This window comes from Balaenoptera acutorostrata, chromosome 20 (genome assembly GCF_949987535.1).
Source record: "Balaenoptera acutorostrata chromosome 20, mBalAcu1.1, whole genome shotgun sequence".
In the NCBI taxonomy this organism is placed as follows: domain Eukaryota; kingdom Metazoa; phylum Chordata; class Mammalia; order Artiodactyla; family Balaenopteridae; genus Balaenoptera; species Balaenoptera acutorostrata.
The window spans coordinates 43,558,824-43,577,649 of NC_080083.1; the positions used below are offsets into that span (position 1 = coordinate 43,558,824).

General features: G+C 40.4%; 1 protein-coding gene across 1 annotated transcript; it reads left to right on the forward strand.

Moving 5' to 3' along the window:
* The first annotated feature begins 602 nt into the window (after positions 1–602).
* On the forward strand, positions 603–14,129 carry KRT23 (keratin 23). The gene is made up of 9 exons (XM_028165313.2): positions 603–998; positions 5,674–5,756; positions 6,431–6,587; positions 7,821–7,970; positions 8,050–8,172; positions 10,877–11,097; positions 11,934–11,965; positions 12,758–12,766; positions 14,056–14,129. Exons 1-9 carry the CDS (start codon positions 603–605, stop codon positions 14,127–14,129), a joined length of 1,245 nt encoding a protein of 414 aa, XP_028021114.2.
* Positions 14,130–18,826: the final 4,697 nt, after the last annotated feature.

Sequence of the window (18,826 nt, forward strand, 5' to 3'; positions counted from 1 at the left end):
CAGAGGCATCGGATATCCAGAACGGTCTCCAGTTCCTCCGTGTGAGTATTTTTATTCCAGGACCTGACATTCTGTTCTGATCTGTCTCTTCCCTTGTGAGTCCCTTCGACCCTCGCTTCAGAGCTGGGGTGTGTTTATTTGGGGGTTGGGCTGGGGAGGGTGTGTGTCTGTGTGTTTAATGTCTACTTTTTGGAAGGAAATCTGTGCTACCCCAAATAAGCTTTCTGTGGACTTTAATCAGACTTTTTCAGATAAATGGACAATGGGAAAAACCCACGGATAGATTAGAAAGACCCCTGAGACGAATACCCACCTAAGGTCGTGGGCCACACCTGCGGGTTACAGCTGGAAGGGAGAAGCAAGCTGGTATATCGATGCGGCTGTAAACAGCAATACCGTGTGTGAAGGCCCAGGGGCGCTTCGGGATTGACCAAGAGGAAACACGTGTTGCACAATTATAGGATCTTGTTGGTACAGTTGTCAGAGAAGGGAACTCCCACAGCAAAGGGCATAAAACCACCCGGGGCAGTCTGCGGCGGCTCGGTTTTGCGGTGCCAGGGAGTGGACCAGAGCCCAGCCCTGCCCCAGACACAGATGGGACCATGAACTCCAGCCACAGCTTCAGCCAGACCCCCTCAGGCTCCCTCTATGGCACAGGAAGCAGCTGGGGCCAGCCAGGGAGGTTTCCCCGGGCTCCCAGCGTCCACGGTGGCGCAGGGGGTGTCTGCATCTCGCTGTCCTTCTCCTCGCCCAGATGTCCACCCCCTGGGGGGTCTTGGGGGTCTGGAAGAGGCAGCTCCCTCCTAGGCGGAAATGGGAAGGCGATGATGCAGAACCTCAACGACCGCCTGGCCTCCTACCTGGACAAGGTGCGCGCCCTGGAGGAGGCCAACGTGAAGCTCGAAAGTTGCATCCTGAAGTGGCATCAGCAGAGAGATCCGGGCAGTGAGCAAGATTACTCCCAATATGAGGAAAAGGTCAGCTGCCTGCAGGAGCAGGTAAGATCCTGGGTGACCCTGGAACTCGAGAGGGGGCTGCATTTCCAGGGGACCAGGGGAGGAGAAATCAGTAGAAAAGATAATTGCAGGAAAATGGCAAAAGAGCTTCAAGTTATCCTGAACAAAGGTATTCAAGGATATTTTCTTATCATACCTTAAATTTGGACTTGGGAAAGTCTGTTTTGTATATTTAATCTTCTGTACATGAACTATATAGAGAAATGGAAAGCAACCAGGTGCTATCCAGTATCACTTAAGATCCGACAATGTAATCGTAACGATCAGGGCTGGTCCTCATTCCGCATGCTCAGGGCACAAGGCACAAGAGAGCATCTACTTTCTCATTACATCGGTTCTGCTCCACCTCAAAGTCCTGGCGACCATGTGATCGTCCATCAAAGAAAGGCTGAGCCATACTATTTTGGAGATCACACCTAAAAGCTGTCACTCCACTAGCAGATACATCTTTGTGATATCCCTGGATATTTCCTCTTGGGGACTGCCAGAAGTTCTGAATTCTAGCCACTCACAGTTCTGAAAATGGCATATTGCTAGGAAAAAAAATAATAAAATGAGCATGATTTTTAGAATCTCAGAGTTAGGATGGATTATGAAGACGTCTTCAAAAAATAAATAACTTTTCAACCAAACATTTAAAAAGCTAACCTTCTACCTTCTGGGATGTCTCAAAATATCGGCTAGAAGTAGAGGAAATCCAGTCATCTCCTAGGTTATATTTTAAAGCTATATAAATTCCCTCTTATGTAAAGTGATCCCAGAAAATTTCCTGTAAGATCATGATTTAACCTATCCTAGAAAGAGACCCCTTCCTGGGCCTTTCATGACTCATGAAATGTTCTGCATAAATACAGCACTCTCCTGCCCCCACTTTAGGGATGTTAAGTGTTACTCCAAAAGTCTATAAGAAAATGATTTCGGGAATTCCCTGGCAGTCCAGTGGTTAGGACTTGGCCCTTTCACCACCCAGGGCCCGGGTTCAGTCCCTGGTTGGGGAACTAAGATCCTGCAAGCTGCACAGCTTGGCCAAAAATAAAACAAAGAAAATGATTTCAAAAATTAATCTATTCCTTTTGAAACACAGAGTTGGACATAGTCATGCAAATATTAGGATATAGAATGGCTCTCAATAGTACTATATTTGGCTTGTTGGTTTACAGTCAAAAGTTCTATTTTCCTCTCCCTGGTAGGAGATTACACACCCTGGAGCAATGATGCTGCACTAATACACCAACTAGATTCCTTTAAAAGGATGAACTCAGGGCCTTGGGGAGAATCCTGCTCATTAATTACAACATACAATGCAAAACCTATGCCTCATATATTATTTCTCAAGCCATCCTTACTCATTAATTACTGTGAAGGATGTCTCAGAAATAGTGATTGTATCACAATACTGTATCAGGTAACCCAACAAGTAGGAAATAGTTTCAGTTTTTAAATGTGTTCTATATCAACTCGTGTACTATGAGAATGCTACCTGGGGGAATCAGACTCTTGATGTGGGTTTTGCCATGGATAAATTATCTTTTTAAAAATATTTATTTATTTATTTATTCATTCATTCATTTTGGCTGCACCCGGTCTTAGTTGCAGCACGAGGGATCTTCATTCTGGCATGCGGACTCTTAGTTGCGGCCTGCATGGGGGATCTAGTTCCCCAACCAAGGATAGAACCCGGGCCCCCTGCATTGGGAGCATGAAGTCTTACCCACTGGACCACCAGGGAAGTCTCACACACTGTTTCGCACCTTTATTATTATTTTTTAATAAACTTTTCATGTGGAGTAATTTTAGATTTACATGGTACAGAAACTTTCCATAAATCTCTCACCCAGCTCCCCATATCATTAAAATCTTCCATCACCATGGCACATTTGTCACAGCTGAGGAAGCAACATTGGTACATTTCTGTGAACTAAATTCACCTTTGTCTCAAACTTAATATATCTTGGAGATTTTCCTGTATCAGTACATAGGAACTGATGTTCTTTTTTTATATTGAAATATAGTTGATTTCCAATGTTGTGTTATTTCTGCTGTACAGCAAAATAAAGCAGTTAAACATATATATACATTCTTCTCCATTATGGTTCATCACAGAATATTGGATACAGTTCCCTGTGCTATACAGTAGGACCTTGTTATTTATCCCTTCTATACGGAAGTGATGTTCTTAATGATTACTCCATGGTCTTCCAGTTAGAAGTCTATTATACATAAGGTACTTAATTGGTCCCTTGTTACTGGAAACCTATGGTGTTTCCAACACAGGTGGTATTTTTTATTTTCTGATTCTATGGTGTGTACAGTGCATAGTTTCTCTGGATGTCAAGCAAAACCTCAGTGCATAACTGAGGCTAACTGCAGGGGTCGCCAGGCCATTTTGGATGGAGCTACTTTTCATCTCCCATGAGCTTAGATCATGCAAAGACTATAGAGCCTGGAGGGAAAAGCATTGGTAAGAAATCCCTAAGCAGCACTGTAGAGGGAAGACAAGGAAATACCTACAGAATCCCTTTTTAGAGCAAAAGAAGTAGTCATAGTACCATTTGGAATCCACCAAGGGGAGCAAGAAGTTGGGCAGCGGCAGCCAGCTTGGCTATCTCCCACCAAGAACAGCAAAATGTGGAGGGTGCATCTCAACGTATAAAACCTAGGATTTATCCAATGCAGCCATTGGCTCTAGTCATAAAACGTTTAAAAAAGAAAATTAAATATTTTACATTTTTCTGAACTAATTTAGTTTCAACTCATTTTTCAGAGAGTCTACAGTGTGCCGAGAAATGATAAGTATTTTACAACAGTATTTTATTTAATCTCTTTGAATCTAATTCTCATAACTCTTTGGTGAAGCGGCTAATGTTATTCTTGCCATTTTATGGATGAAGAAACTGAGAATGGGCCAAGCTCACCCAGCGGGTGGGTGCTGGAGAATGACCCCAGGCCCTGCTCTGGGAGTTCCATACCCAGTGTACTGAACACCTCTAAATCCTGCTGTTGTGTATTCGTGACACCAAATTCCTAGTAATCAGTGGAGCTTTGAACAGGACCAGATTTTTAAAAGGTGTCTTTGTGTTGAGGTATAACTTTGTCTTAAGAAAATCCTTTCTAAATAAAGGAATTATCTGTATAAATACAATGGGAATGTCACAGGATTCTCTGGCTCCAAGTAAGTTACAGAAGTTTAGAGCTAGGACCTCTAAGGTCACCTGCTTCTAGTACAAACTCCTTATTTAACAGATGATGAAATGGAAGTTCAGGGAGTTGGGTGACTGGCCCAAGTTCACGCCGATGGTCAGTAAGTGGAAGTAAAAGGAAAATCTCCTGGTTCCTGATTCAGCACAATACTTGGTACAAAAGCAGTATTATACTTTTGCTATTGAGATATCTTCCATCCAATTTTCCCCAAGACAGTGACATACATCAAATGTGCATTTCTTATATTATTTCTCTGATATGTGTATTTCTCTGATTACAACTACCTAGAAGTATTTACAAATCATATATTTATATAAAGAATTACTCAGGTAGACACTTCCAACAATAATTTTCTTTTTAAAGTAAAAAAAATAGAAACATCTAGTGAAAGTCTTTACCTGGAGGCAGCTTAACACAGTTAAAGTTTATTAAGCTACTTCATTTGATGATAAAGAATTATTTCCATTAATATTTTTTAATTTTACTTTTTTTAGTTTATTTTTAATTGAAGTATAGTTGATTTAAAATATTTCAGGTGTACAGCACAGTGATTCAGTTATACACGTATATATAATCTTTTTCAGATTCTTTTCTGTTATAGGTTATTATAAGAAATTGAATACAGTCCCCTGTGCTATACAGTAGATCCTTGTTGTTTATTTATTTAATATATAGTAGTGTGTGTCTGTTAATCCCAACTTCCCAATTTATCCCTCCTCCTGTTCAGTTAATATTTTGATAGCTACAATTGGGGCATTCTCATCATGGAATAATTTAAATACATACACACACCTACAAGTTACGTGTATGGCTATGGTCATTTAGGGCAAAAAATAATTATGGTATGTGATGACTATTATGAAATACATTTAAAATTAGTTTAAATGTACTATAAAATACATTTAAAGTTAGTCTGACAAACTAATATCAGGGATACTTTGTATCAGTGACACTTTGCTCAGATCATGTTTCACTGATCAGAAACATGAATGCTATCACAAGGGAGAATTACATTCATCTAAAATAATTATTGTACTTTAGGAGAGCCAATTAATATTCACAATAGGAAGTCAGAACCTAAACTTCTTTTAATACCTTCAGACGTGGATGAGCTTAAGCAAAACAGCAACGAGTGCATCGTACTAGAAAGTTAAAAAGCATTTTCCACCATTACTCTCCTTCCCCCGCCTATATCATTCCTGGCGCAGTTGCATCGATCCTGTCAAAAGTCAGAGTAAAAAAAAGACAGTGAATGTGACTGCAGACCATATCCTTACTATAAAATCATTCGTGTGCTTTGCTCAGTAAATATTTATTGATTTGACTACTCATTATTCCACTGCTAGAAAAAGAGGTTATCTCTGCTGACAAGTCAGATTCCCAGGAACTGGGCATAAACGCAGCTCTCCTGTGTGCTTGTATACAACTGAAATGACTCTTGGTGTGTGTTTTACAGATAGTAGATGGCAAGATGACCAACGCTCAGATAACCCTTCTCATTGACAATGCCAGGATAGCAGTGGATGACTTCAGCCATAAGTAAGTTCCTTCTTCACAGTGCTGCGGGGCAGGAGGGTTGTTTGGTGTTTTTTTGTTTTGTTTATGGAATTGCTCTTGTTTTTGTTTCTGTTTTGCAGAAGGAAAACTTATCTCACCATTACCCACATGTAACATCTTAGTAAATTATAATGAAAAGGCATAATGAGAACAAATACCTGACCAGACCCTAGTTTAAAAAAAAACCTGGATATAAAATACACTTTTTGGTATGGGGAAATTTGAATACAAACCCTTAGACAACATATAAAAGTTATTATTGATTTTTTTAGGTGTGATAATGTTATTATGCTTATTTAGAAAACTGTCTTTTTGTTAAAAGATACATTCTGAAGTATTTAGGGGTGAAATGTCATAATGTCTATAATTTACTTTAAAATACAAAATAGAATATGGATGAAGCAAATATGGCAAAATGTTAATAGTTGCTAAATCCAAGTGATGGGCATATGGCTGTTTATTATTCCATTTTCTTTAATAAAAAAAAAATAACATTGAGTCACCATCATAGAAAAACCTTCATGAAACAGACATACGAATGATGCACAGCATGTATTCATTTGCTCTTATTAAATGTAAAAAGTAAGATATTCACCTCTAAACTAAGGTGAATCCTTCCAACAGCAAGTGTACTCTTCTCTTCCTTCTAACCAAAGGTATGAAAATGAACACTCCGTCAAGAAAAACTTGGAAATTGAAGTTGAGAGTCTCCGAAATAACTTGGATGATCTGACCATTGTCACAACAGACTTGGAACAGGAGGTCGAGGGGATGAGGGAAGAGCTCATCCTCATGAAGAAGCGTCATGAGCAGGTAGGATTGCCAGGACCTCCAGGTAACTAGCATAGCTCTTAATCTGCACATTTCAGGCGACTCAATAGCTACAGAAGAAACCACCATCAGAATGCCAGCCCTATGTCTTCAACCTAAATAATCATAAGGAACCATCTCAATGTCTAATTTTTCCAAGTTCAGGGTTATCTACCCAGATGTCAAATACAACAGCCAAAATACAATCGCAATTAACGATGACATAGGTCAACAGTTTTGTTAATATACAATGTTTATCTAGACCTGTTTGTAAATATGATACCAGAAAAATAAATGTGTGGGATCTAACTTCTTTCATTAACCCAACGTGCAGCAAATTGGGGACAACAGAATCAAGAGAATCTGCCACCGATGCAGGTAAATATAACTAGTGGCAAAAACTGAGTCCTAATTTCCAGAAACATTTAACTCACTTTTAAAAAGTTACCATCCATCTAAAGTCCCTGAGACTCTGATGAAAGGATAGAAAAACAATCCCCATTTTAGGCAAACAAAATTGCTTATGAACATTAAAGAGCCTCAGCTTCTGCACAGCTGGTTAGACAGTGATTGTTAATGAAACCTTTCCTGTGGTTTCTTGGTTTTATGATACCCTATGGGCGTCAGCCCTACAGAGTCATAATTCACTGACAAGATTTTGAAAGTCTCTACACCTTTTGGCTTTGGGTTACGGAACTGCTTCCCCAAAGTTTGGCCTATAACCTGAAATGTTCAACTGTTTCATTGTGTCATCACTTCACGTATGAACATTTGCCGAAGAGTACTTTACACGCTATATAAGCATAATGCTTTGCAAAACGTTTTCAACCAGGGATTAAGTCAGTAATCACAGAGGCCATTTGATTACCCTGTCTGGTGCTATTCTTTACTTTATAAAATTATAAGAGAAAAAACGTATTGTTTTGTCATCAACAAATGAGAAACCAAATCAAATCAGTGAAAGAGTGGCAACCACATAAGCTGAGTTTTTTTTTAATTTAATGTGTATTTTATTTTATTTTATTTTTGGCCATGCCATGCAGCATGTGGGATCTTAGTTCCCCAACCAGGGATCGAACCTGCGACCCCTGCAGTGGAAGCACAGAGTCTCAACCACTGGACTGCCCGGGAAGTTCCAGCTGAGTTTTTTAAAGATCTGTGAACTGCTGCCCATTAACACACTTCCAGCCTTCTGATGTCACAGCTGATTCATTTTCTCTCTCTGTTATTAAACAGGAAATGGAAGAACATCATGTGCCAAATGACTTCAAGGTCAATGTGAAGGTGGATACAGCCCCGGGAGAAGATCTGATTAAGGTCCTGGAGGACATGAGGCAGGAATATGAGTTTATAATAAAGAAGCATCAAGACTGGTATAAAGAGCAGGTAAAAGAAAGATGCCCAAACTCCCCAAAGGTCAAGTGGTCCCAATGCCAATGCCTCTGCTCTTTGCTTGGTCCCACAGTTAGCAGCCATGACCCAGGAGGTGGCCCGTCCAACAGCTGTGCAGAGCAGCCAAAGTGATATCCGTGAGCTGAAGCGCACTTTCCAGGCCCTGGAGATTGACCTGCAGGCACAGTGCAACAAGGTGAGTTTGAGCCGGGAAGATCCTGGGTCAGGTACCTCCTTCTCCACAAAGCCTTCCTTGACCTCTCCCCCAGGCCCATCTCCCCAACTCCCTTGGGGCATCTCTCCATCCAAATTCCCACTTTCCATCCAAATTGTCCATGATGAGGATAATAAGAGCTATCACTGATTGAGGTGTCCGGGTTGTGCCGCATTCATTACATTGAATATCATCAATCTTCACATTAACCTTTCCAGGTAGGTCTTGGTGTCCCCCTTTTAGAGATGAGGGGACCAAAGCCCCAAACAGTTAAGTGAATTGGCCAAGGTCACACAGCTAGTAAGTGGCCAATGGTGAAGCCATATGGTGGTTTGTGGCAGGGGGGTTGGGCAGATTTACACCCCCATAAACTCTATCAGTACCCTCCCCACTTACAACCATGCTGCCCCCCAAATTCCAATAAAGAGAAATTCTGGTGCCAACATGAATAGGAGGCAAATCCAGGCCTGGCTGACTCCAAAGTACTGCTTTATTCATTATGTGTGTGTCTTATCACCCAGTAAACTGTAAGTTCTTGTGTATAAGTCATTTCTTTAATCATCATGGTTTTCAGTAAAACGCTTTTATGCACGTCATAAGCACTCAAAATTCATTAAATAAAACCTATCATTGGATTCCCTTTTTAGCCTATCTGAATCTTCTAATCATTCATCAATATCATTCCCGAGTGTTACTCTGCCCTCAGTCTTGAGGAGAAATAATTAGTTCATTTTGTTGCAGGTGCACGTGGTATATTACTGTTATGTTTTAGGAATCGGTGACGATGAACAGACATTTAAAATGTACACTGTCAAGGTGATAATAATGAACAGAAGCATAATTACAGTGTTTTATAGCTTTCAAAACATTTTAACATTAGATATTTCACCACAACCCTGTGAGATCAGCAAGACATTCAAATCCATTTTCACGCATCCTACTATCTGACACTATTCTAAGTACTGAAGATTCGATAATAAGGAAGTTTGTATTCTACTGTGGATGATAGACAAAAAGTGCACAAATCATCAAAATATGTAATATGTTAGACGGAGGAGAGTGCTACAAAGAAACGAAACGTGAGAGGTAGGTTAGGCATGCCAGGTGAAGAACAGTCATTTTAAACAAGATGGTTGAGAGAGGCTTTACTGTTAAGGTGGCAGTTGAGCAAAACCCTAAAAATGATAAGGAGGTGCATTATGGGGCTATGGGGAGGCGGTTCCAGGTGGAGGGAACAGCCGGGAAGCCAGTGTGGCTGCAGTGAGTGAACAAAGAGAAGAAGAAGGGAGAGGAGAGAAGGGGAGGCCCTGGGGTAACAGTGTAGCCTGGACCCTTGGAGGAAGGTCAGGAGGAATTTGAAACAGAGGGTATAGACAACTCTTTGAGGAACTTTGCCATAAACAAAGGAGAGCAGAGAAATTGGCTGATCACTGAAGGTAGATATGGGCTCAAGAAAGAACAAATTTTAAGGTGGGAGAAATTATTCTATCTGAAAGCTGGTGGGAATAATCTAGGAGAGAGGAAAACATTCACGTTGCAAGAAGGTGGGCACTTGCTGAAATAACCGGGGCATGGACAGCTCATGCATTGTAACAGGAGGGGAATGAGTATCAGACACAGATTCACGTCTGTGGGTGGAAGTGATGGCGGGAACCGGTGGGAGTCCTCTCCTGATGGCTTTCATCTCTCTGGTGACAGAGGAAGCAAGGCCATGGGCTAAACGAAAGGATAGGGGGGAGGAAGGTTTGAGGACAGAGGAGAAGGAATGAAATAGCCCTTTGGGAGAACAGGAGAGTGACGAGACCAGGGCCATACGGCTTAATGTCCAGGCAGCATGAAGGGCCCCCTGAAAGTTAGCAGCCTTGATAAAGTGAGAGTATCTAGCAGTTATGAGTTTCTCTTTAAGATCAAAGTTATGTGCTCCAGAAAAGCAGGTGGTAAATCCAAACAGAACAGGGACTTGAACTCAGTTCTCTGTATCCTTCATTTTGCAGCTTTCAGAATTTCCTCAAAAATAACCATATGTTACCATTGTCATAATCAAAAAGCATTGCTTGGGACTAGGGTTGCCAGATTCACCAAATTAAAATGTAAGACACCCAGTGAAATTTGAATTTCAGATCAACAACAAAATGGTTTTTCTAGTATAAGTAAGTCCCGTGCAATATTGGGGCAATATTTGGGAATACTTATACTAAAAAATTACTCATTGTTTGTCTGAAATTCAAATTGAGTCAGGTACCCCCTATTTTTTCTGGCATCCCTACTCTAGACCCTCTTCTGAAGATACAAAGAGACAGCAGTCCAGCTGCCGTTTCCCTCTAGGAGTTTTCAGACTGGCCAGAGACAAAATGTAAGCATAAGGAGGTAAGGAAGAGATCAGGGCAAGGTGGCACATACCCACTCCCAAACAAGCTACATAAATAACAAGCACTACAGAAATGCGGTGAAGTTGCCGAGAGCTCCCTGACACAAAGGCTTTATGCCCAGAAAATGGGATTCAGAAAGTCCTGACTCCTCGCTGCCTGGCTCCAAACCTATGTCAGCCTTCTCCTCATCACGCAGCCCCAGCTCCACCAAAGACACCCAGCACAGTGGTTGGTGTATTCTAACTACTCAGCAAGCACAGGTTATTGAATCAGGCCATCGGTCAATCGATGAAAAAAATATATCATTCCTCTTTCAGAAATCTGCTTTAGAAAACACGTTATCAGAGACCCAGTCTCGGTACTCCTGCCAGCTCCAGGACATACAAAGAATCATCTCCCACTACGAGGAGGAACTGATGCAGCTACGCCATGATCTGGAGTGTCTGAGCAACGAATACAAGGTCCTCCTGGGCATCAAAACCCACCTAGAGAAGGAAATCTCCACCTACCGCCAGCTCCTGGATGGAGAGAATGGAGGGTAAGGCAAAGGCTGGCAGGGAGGAGAACGGAAAGGGTATCTGCCCTTGTGTGCATTCACATACTTTATGGTCCTGTTAGCCATCCTCGCTCTAGAGAAAGAAAGGTTTATGCTGAATTTCTTCTGAAGATATTTAGATCAGGTTGTATTCCATTAAGTAGCAAGTGTGAATTCATCAGCTATTATTCCCAGGACACTAAGATATGAGGTCAACAGTTTCAACTAATATATTAAAATCTCTAGAAAGAATCAACTAAGAAGGTTTGGCTATAGTGTTTCCCAGTGGGAATGCACACAATTTTGGCTCCAAAAAAAAAGAAAGGTGGGGGGAATGTTTTATTCTAACAGCAGGAAAAGATTTATAAGAGATTGAGATGTCTAGATTTTCAATCTGGTATCTCTGACTTTTGGTATACCTGTCCACAAAAAGGGCACATACGTTCTATGATCCAAGAGAAAGGGTTAGAAGTTTTTTTGACACATAAATAAAATGTTATTGGAACAAGCTTTGAAGAATCTGAAAAGCCCAGGGGTTCCAAGCTTCAGACCCAGACCCTGGAAAGGATCTTAGTGAAGGCAAAGCCTGCAGCTGGCTGAAAGGATGGAGGTGATTCAGCAGACTTCTCCTGACGCCAGGGTCAGCGGGAGGCAGTACTCCCTGCCTTCTGCGTCCAGGAAGGTTCTCCCATGAACCCACGACCTTGAGACTACAGAACTCAGACAGTTATCCTCAAGAAAGAGCTATGAATTTACAAGCAGGCAAAGGAAGTTAGTTCACCTTCAGAAGTTTTTATGATTGTTGCTAATACTAAAACGAGCCTTTATCACTTTTATAGGACAATGGAAGAATCTAAGTCGAGTGTGAAAGGTAAAAAAAAATTCTTTCATTGTTTGAATGTACTTTTTAAAAATAAATCAGCACATTTATCCATTCTGCAGTACTCATAACCCCTCGTGTACTCCTGAATGTTCTGTGTTCAATTTTTATTTTCTTCCCAAATTGCCAGGAATATTCAATTAACAAATTAGATAAGACAGAACAAAGTGAGCTCTCAATATTGTCCTAGGGCTTCCCTGGTGGCGCAGTGGTTGAGAATCTGCCTGCTAATGCAGGGGACACGGGTTCGAGCCCTGGTCTGGGAAGATCCCACATGCCACGGAGCAGCTGGGCCCGTGAGCCACAACTACTGAGCCTGCGCGTCTGGAGCCTGTGCTCCGCAACAGGAGAGGCCGCGGTAGTGAGAGGCCCGCGCACCGTGATGAAGAGTGGCCCCCGCTTGCCACAACTGGAGAAAGCCCTAGCACAGAAACGAAGACCCAACATAGCAATCAATCAATCAATCAATTAATCAATAAAAAATAAATAAATAAATATTGTCCTAAAGAATATATATAAAAGCTCTTTGCAAGCAGTAAAGTAGATGAAAATGATCATTAATATTATTATATCTCTATTAAGTTATGGGATCTGTTGACCAAACCCTTAGAAAATTAAGAGGAAATGATTTCACGTAATTCCCCAAACTATATTCTGTGGAACACTAGTGTCCCATGAGATTTTTTTTAAATTTTATTTATTTATTTATTTATTTATTTATTTATTTATTTATTTATTTATGGCTGTGTTGGGTCTTCGTTTCTGTGCGAGGGCTTTCTCTAGTTGTGGCAAGCGGGGGCCACTCTTCATCGCGGTGTGCGGGCCTCTCACTGTCGCGGCCTCTCTTGTTGCGGAGCATAGGCTCCAGACGCGCAGGCTCAGTAATTGTGGCTCACGGGCCCAGTTGCTCCGCGGCATGTGGGATCTTCCCAGACCAGGGCTCGAACCCGTGTCCCCTGCATTGGCAGGCAGACTCTCAACCACTGCGCCACCAGGGAAGCCCCCATGAGATTTTAATTGTGTATTATAAAAGATGTGTTCTATGGCCCGATATGGCTGGGAATACTGTGTACTATTATCCTCTTTGTGAAAAATCAGGCTGTATTTCAGTATTAAAGATGGAACAAATACTGCCGCAGGGAAGAAAAGGAAAAAGAAAGAGAAAGAAACCACAGCAAAAATTTTACTTTGTTTAACCCAGTGTTCCCAAATACCTTTGACCTGGGAACCCTATTTTCTCAGATTACCTTTAACATCTCACAGAAAAGTTCTAAGAAACCACAGTTTGGGACAGGTGGCACTTTCTGATTAGTTTATGATAAAAATGTTCTAAGGCATTAGAGGTTCAGGGACTCAGAGTCCAAGTAACCATCACAGAACAGCTGGTCTCATTGCCATCCCTCTGCAAGATCCCAACAGATGGTCCTTCAGCCTCTCTTTGGCCATGTCCCGGGATGGGGAACCCATTACTGGAGGGGGTGGTCCAATCTACTATTGGAGAGGTTTGACTTTAACAAAGTTCTCCCTGGATCTCTATTAATGGTTTCAAGTCTTCCCTTTGGTCTAGAATCGGTTTATTGATGTATCAACAAATCACTTATTCAAATAAATCATATCTTTGAAAACTGAGACCATGATAAACATTCCTGGCTTCTCACCCATCCTTCATGAGGCATGCTTTCTAGATCTTAAAGTGAGGTCCCCAGAATGGCATTTAGTGCTCTATAAGCTCATAGGATCTGTGGCGCAAGTGCTCAAAGCCCATATAAGCAGAAAGGCCCCCTCCAGCACTTGTGGTCAGAGACTAGATTCTGTACCAGGAACACCTAGGATGAAGGTCTTGACTGCTAGAAGGTGACACTGTTCAGACACTGTCATTTCCTGGAGGGTAGGAGGAAAAATCTTCCTGGTAAGACCCCTTTTCACTCCAGCAGAGCCCACCATATGGCTTAGTGATCATTTTGGAAGGCACAGAGAGCCTTTGGGTACTGAGAACAGGGAACTGAAAAGAAGTACAGTTCAGATGGTGAGGAGAGCATGGCAGTGACCTCTTTGTTCCTCTTTTTTTTTTTCATCTGCAGCTCCAAAGATCAAGGTCATCATACAGGAGAGCATCAATGGAAGAATAATTCTTTCTCAAGTGAATGAGATCTAAAAGTATGCTGAGGCCAATAAAAGTTTCTGCCTGTTGTAAAAACTATTTTCCCCCAATGGAAAGTCCTTGCCCAGACACAAATGGGTGAATTCTAAGCGGTATCCTTGGAGTTATCAAACTTAGAATCTTTTTTTTTCTCTGTAACAATCTCACCAGATGTTCCAAAATGATCTTAATATATGGCTGCACTTTTTCAATCAGAGTATGAGTTCATGAGCTTAAAGCTCTCCTTTCCTAATACAATCGTCAGATTCCCATTATTGTGCATCTGTTTTGTAGCCAATAAAACTCCACATCAGCTGAATCATGTCTTTTATTTTATAGCATAAGGCAACACAAGACCTCAAGGTCTCGTCTTGACGGATTCTCAGAGCATTCATGGTCCACAAAAGAGCCAGAGGGAAGTTAATGCTTTGAATGTGTTTGCAGCAACCAAACACTGGGCAGAATTGTCACCTGCAGCCATGCAACCTAGGGACAAGATGTGGTTCATAAAGTTCTCCAGATCTCCAGACTTCTGCCTGCAGGAAACGCGGGGTGGAGATAGAGAAAGGGACACCCAGAAAGGCCTCACTGAGAATGCGAGATGACCAAAAACTATTCTATCTCACAGATAGATAGATAGATAAATAAATAAATAAATAAATAAATAAATAAATATATAACCTTCAGGGCCTAAAAGAGAGTTAAAGCTAGAAAAGGAAATTCAGGAAAAAAAGATCCTCCTTACAGATAGATACTAAGACCCTAAGAGGGGGAGCAACTCATCCAAGATCTGAATTGCAAACATTAGGATCCATCGTATTATGTTGAGGTATAGTAGGGACTAAAGCACAGAGACTATGCACCACTGTCCTCTGAAGAAGATGCCTTTTTCTCAGATTGTAGCCATGTAAGCCGTTGTTCCAAGGGTGGTACAGAGGAGTAATGCTGGAGGAAAGGAAGACAGAAATCCACATATTCACTAAGACATCATCAGAATGTTGTACATGAAATGACAGGATATTAACAATTTAATGGCCCATAGGCACAGGCTAGTCAAACTCTCCCACTTTACAAATAAACTGAGGCCCAGAGCAATAAAGGCATTGACCCAAACAGTCACTGGGTTATCACATCTGGGTCTAGATATGGGACTCTTGACTCCATTTCCAGTTGTTAACCTAAAAGTGGTGTCATTTAGTTCCATGGTCATCTAACACATTGGCAATGCCTCAGATTATTTTTTGTCTCTGTGTTTGAATACTCTCTTGGAAAGGATCACTTCCAAGATATTTTTTGGCAATGCCCGGAATATTTTTTGTCTCTGTGTTTGAATACTCTCTTGGAAAGGATTGCTTTTGACATTTTCTGAACTGGGCATGTGTTAAAACTGGATTAGTGTTCCCTTTAAGGGAATAAGTGGTGTTTCTGATTCTCAGTGCACAAAGAATAAAAAACCAACCCCTAAAAATCTGAAATTAGGCAAAAGGAACCCATGTTAATCACATCATTGCAAAAATGTATTACTGGTTTAAGTGAAATACATTAATTCTCTGGGGTAAAATTATATATTTATCTTTACTGTGTGATCACTTCCAAGAATTTCAAAAATAACCAATTTATAACATCTTCAATGAGTTTTCTTTGTGCAGTACTTCTCTGTGCAAACTTTTGATGATTTGAGGGGCAAGAAGAGATCCATATTAGACGTTATTAGTTCTCTTTTTCTATTTCATTCTACTAGGAGAACATCTTTATGTTAACAGGGTACTTCAGTCTCAAGGCAGATCTCAAAATTAATATTTTTCTCTACTTTAGCATCAATTCACTCTGCTATTTTAGACATTATTATCTCTTTCATGAAATCTAGAAATTAGACATAAAATATACGTATTTTCTCAAGGTGAAATTTGAGCACTGCTAGCAAAATCTTTTGAAGAGTATTCAAAAAACAACAAGCTGGGGCTTCCCTGGTGGCGCAGTGGTTGAGAATCTGCCGGCCAATGCAGGGTACACGGGTTCGAGCCCTGGTCTGGGAAGATCCCACATGCCGCGGAGCGACTAGGCCCGTGAGCCACAATTGCTGATCCTGCGCATCTGTAGCCTGTGCTCCGCAACGGGAGAGGCCGGGACAGTGAGAGGCCCGCGCACCGCGATGAAGAGTGGCCCCCACTTGCCGCAACTAGAGAAAGCCCTAGCACAGAAACGAAGACCTAACACAGCCATAAATAAATAAATAATTCATTAAAAACAACAACAACAAGCTGAAGGGAAAGTTATAATACTAGACCCAGAAAATAATCAGTAACTTCCCATTTACTATCATAATTTATATAGGATTGGTAATCATAAATCAAAACATAATAATTTTTCATTCAAGGAGCTAAGTAGAATCTAACGCACCATTGTAAAGCAATTATACACCAATAAAGATGTTAAAAAAATAATAATAAAATATTCTTAAAGTATTAATTTTCTCTGTACCAATTAAGGTGATCAACCCATCCCAGTCTGCACAGGAAACCCCTCAGTCCCAGGCAAACTGGAGTGGTTGGTCACCCTATTGATAAAGAATTGCTCTTGTCTTAGTCCATTCAGGCTGCTATAATAGAATACCACAGACTGAGTGGTTTATCAAAACAACAGAAATTTATTCCTCGCAGTTCTGAAGGCTGGGATGTCCAAGACCAAGGCACCAGTACAGTTGCATTCTGGTGAAGACCTGCTTCCTGGTTCATAGCCTGTATCCTTGCATGATGGAAGGGGCTTGGGAACTCTGTGGGGCCTCTTTTGTAAGAGCAATAATCCCATTCATAAAGGCTCCACCCTCATGACCTAAGCCCCTCCCAAACACCTCACCTCCTACAACCATCACCTTTGGGGGTTAAGATTTCAACATATAAATTTTTCAGACAAGTAGAGAGAAATTAAACCATTTTCCTGAATAAAGAGACAATTGCATGAGTTTAGGCTCTAGGCAATATAGAATAACCTCTCTCCCACATCTAAATAAGTCCAAAAATATTTCAAAATACCCATTACAACCTGATTAGTGCCTGTAGGTTCAGGCGAGTTGCCAACTAAAGAAGTTTTCATTTGTATTTGGTTTTGACCCACACACACCCAATCCACATAAAGGAGTTGGTAACAAATTCTACTGTTTCCATTACAGAAACACTTTAAGTAAATAATAGCTATTCCATTACCCAAAAGCCAATTAAAGAAATACTTCGCTAATCCAGAGAGGTATCAAGTATTATTTTGGAATATTTATGTCAACATATTTTCCAATAGTACCATAATAACACAGTTGAGTGGATAGATCCATTTAATATTTTTCAATCCAGTCAAATGCATGCCTTTACTAAAAGTTCATTTTTCCATTAATGCTCTTATACCCCTACCCTGTTAATGATGTGTGAAGTTGGAAACTAAACTTCATAAAAATTCATTATTAAGGAATGTAGCAATTGTATATAGGTGGAAAGGTCATAAAGCTGAGAGGAGAGCAAGGACTTGAATTACAAGTTACAGTGGGAAAAGGTAGGTAAGAGAAAGGGATCTGAGAAAGTTACTTTAGCACATGGGTTCTCAAACTTGGCTGCACCTCAGGATCATCTGGGGAGATTAAAAAATTCTGATGCCTAGGCTACATTATAGATCAATTAAATCAAGGTTTTTGAAGGTTAGAACCTAGGGATCCATATATTTTAAAGATTCCCAAGTAATTACAATGTACAACTAACTTTGAGAACTTACTGCTTTAGCAACTTCAGGTGAGTGCTTTTGTATTTGTTTGCATGTTCCCCATATTATTAATTTTTTAATACTCCCATAAGAATTAATTAATTCTTATTAATCCCATAAGAATTAACTAATGGAAAAATAAGACCTCCTTCATGTCACTCCCAAATGCTTGTGAACAGAGTTTCATTTTACAGAATTGTAGAGAGCTGCATCCAGGAAGGACAGCTGAATAAAAACTTAAAAGAAAAATAAATACTAAAAAATATTTCACGAAATTTTGCAAACTTACTTCCACCTAAGTTTAGCAAGATATCTTTCAGGTGCCTAGTCAAATATTTTCCCAAAGCGTTAAGCTCCTATAATGAGTTTCTATGACAAAAAATTGTCATGTTACTTTAGCCTCTTCATTTCTTTTACCTCTTAGAATTTTTTCACAGCAAAGTAAAATATTAACATATGCAGATAAGAGGCTCCTTAGGGAAAACATCTCTAAGCCAAGTGGCTAAAAGATTTAATATCAGAAACACCTAAGTAAATTTTTCCTTAATGAAATATCAGATTGTTTTAGTATTTCCCAAATGCACATTTTATATTTCTCTAATAGTTAATTAGGCATCATGCCTAAGTTCAAATCAAAAAATAGTAGCATTAGAAGAAAACATAGCAAGCAACTGATTGAATCCACTTGTTTAAGAGATGAGGAAGGTAAAGTCTAGAAAGGTTAGCCAAGCCCTCCTAGGACTCTAATCTCATTCCTACCTACATATAGCACCTCTGACATATGGAAACATCAGAACTGAAGAAAGCATCATATAATTTTTAAAATTCATAGCAAATGCATGAATTATTGAAAAGCCAAAGTAATTAAGGTATTAGCTCTTAAGCTGGAACCTATTTGTCAAAATGCCAGTATCTGCAAGAAAAAAGTAAGGCCAAGATAGGTATTAGAGGTTGAATTTTTTTGATTT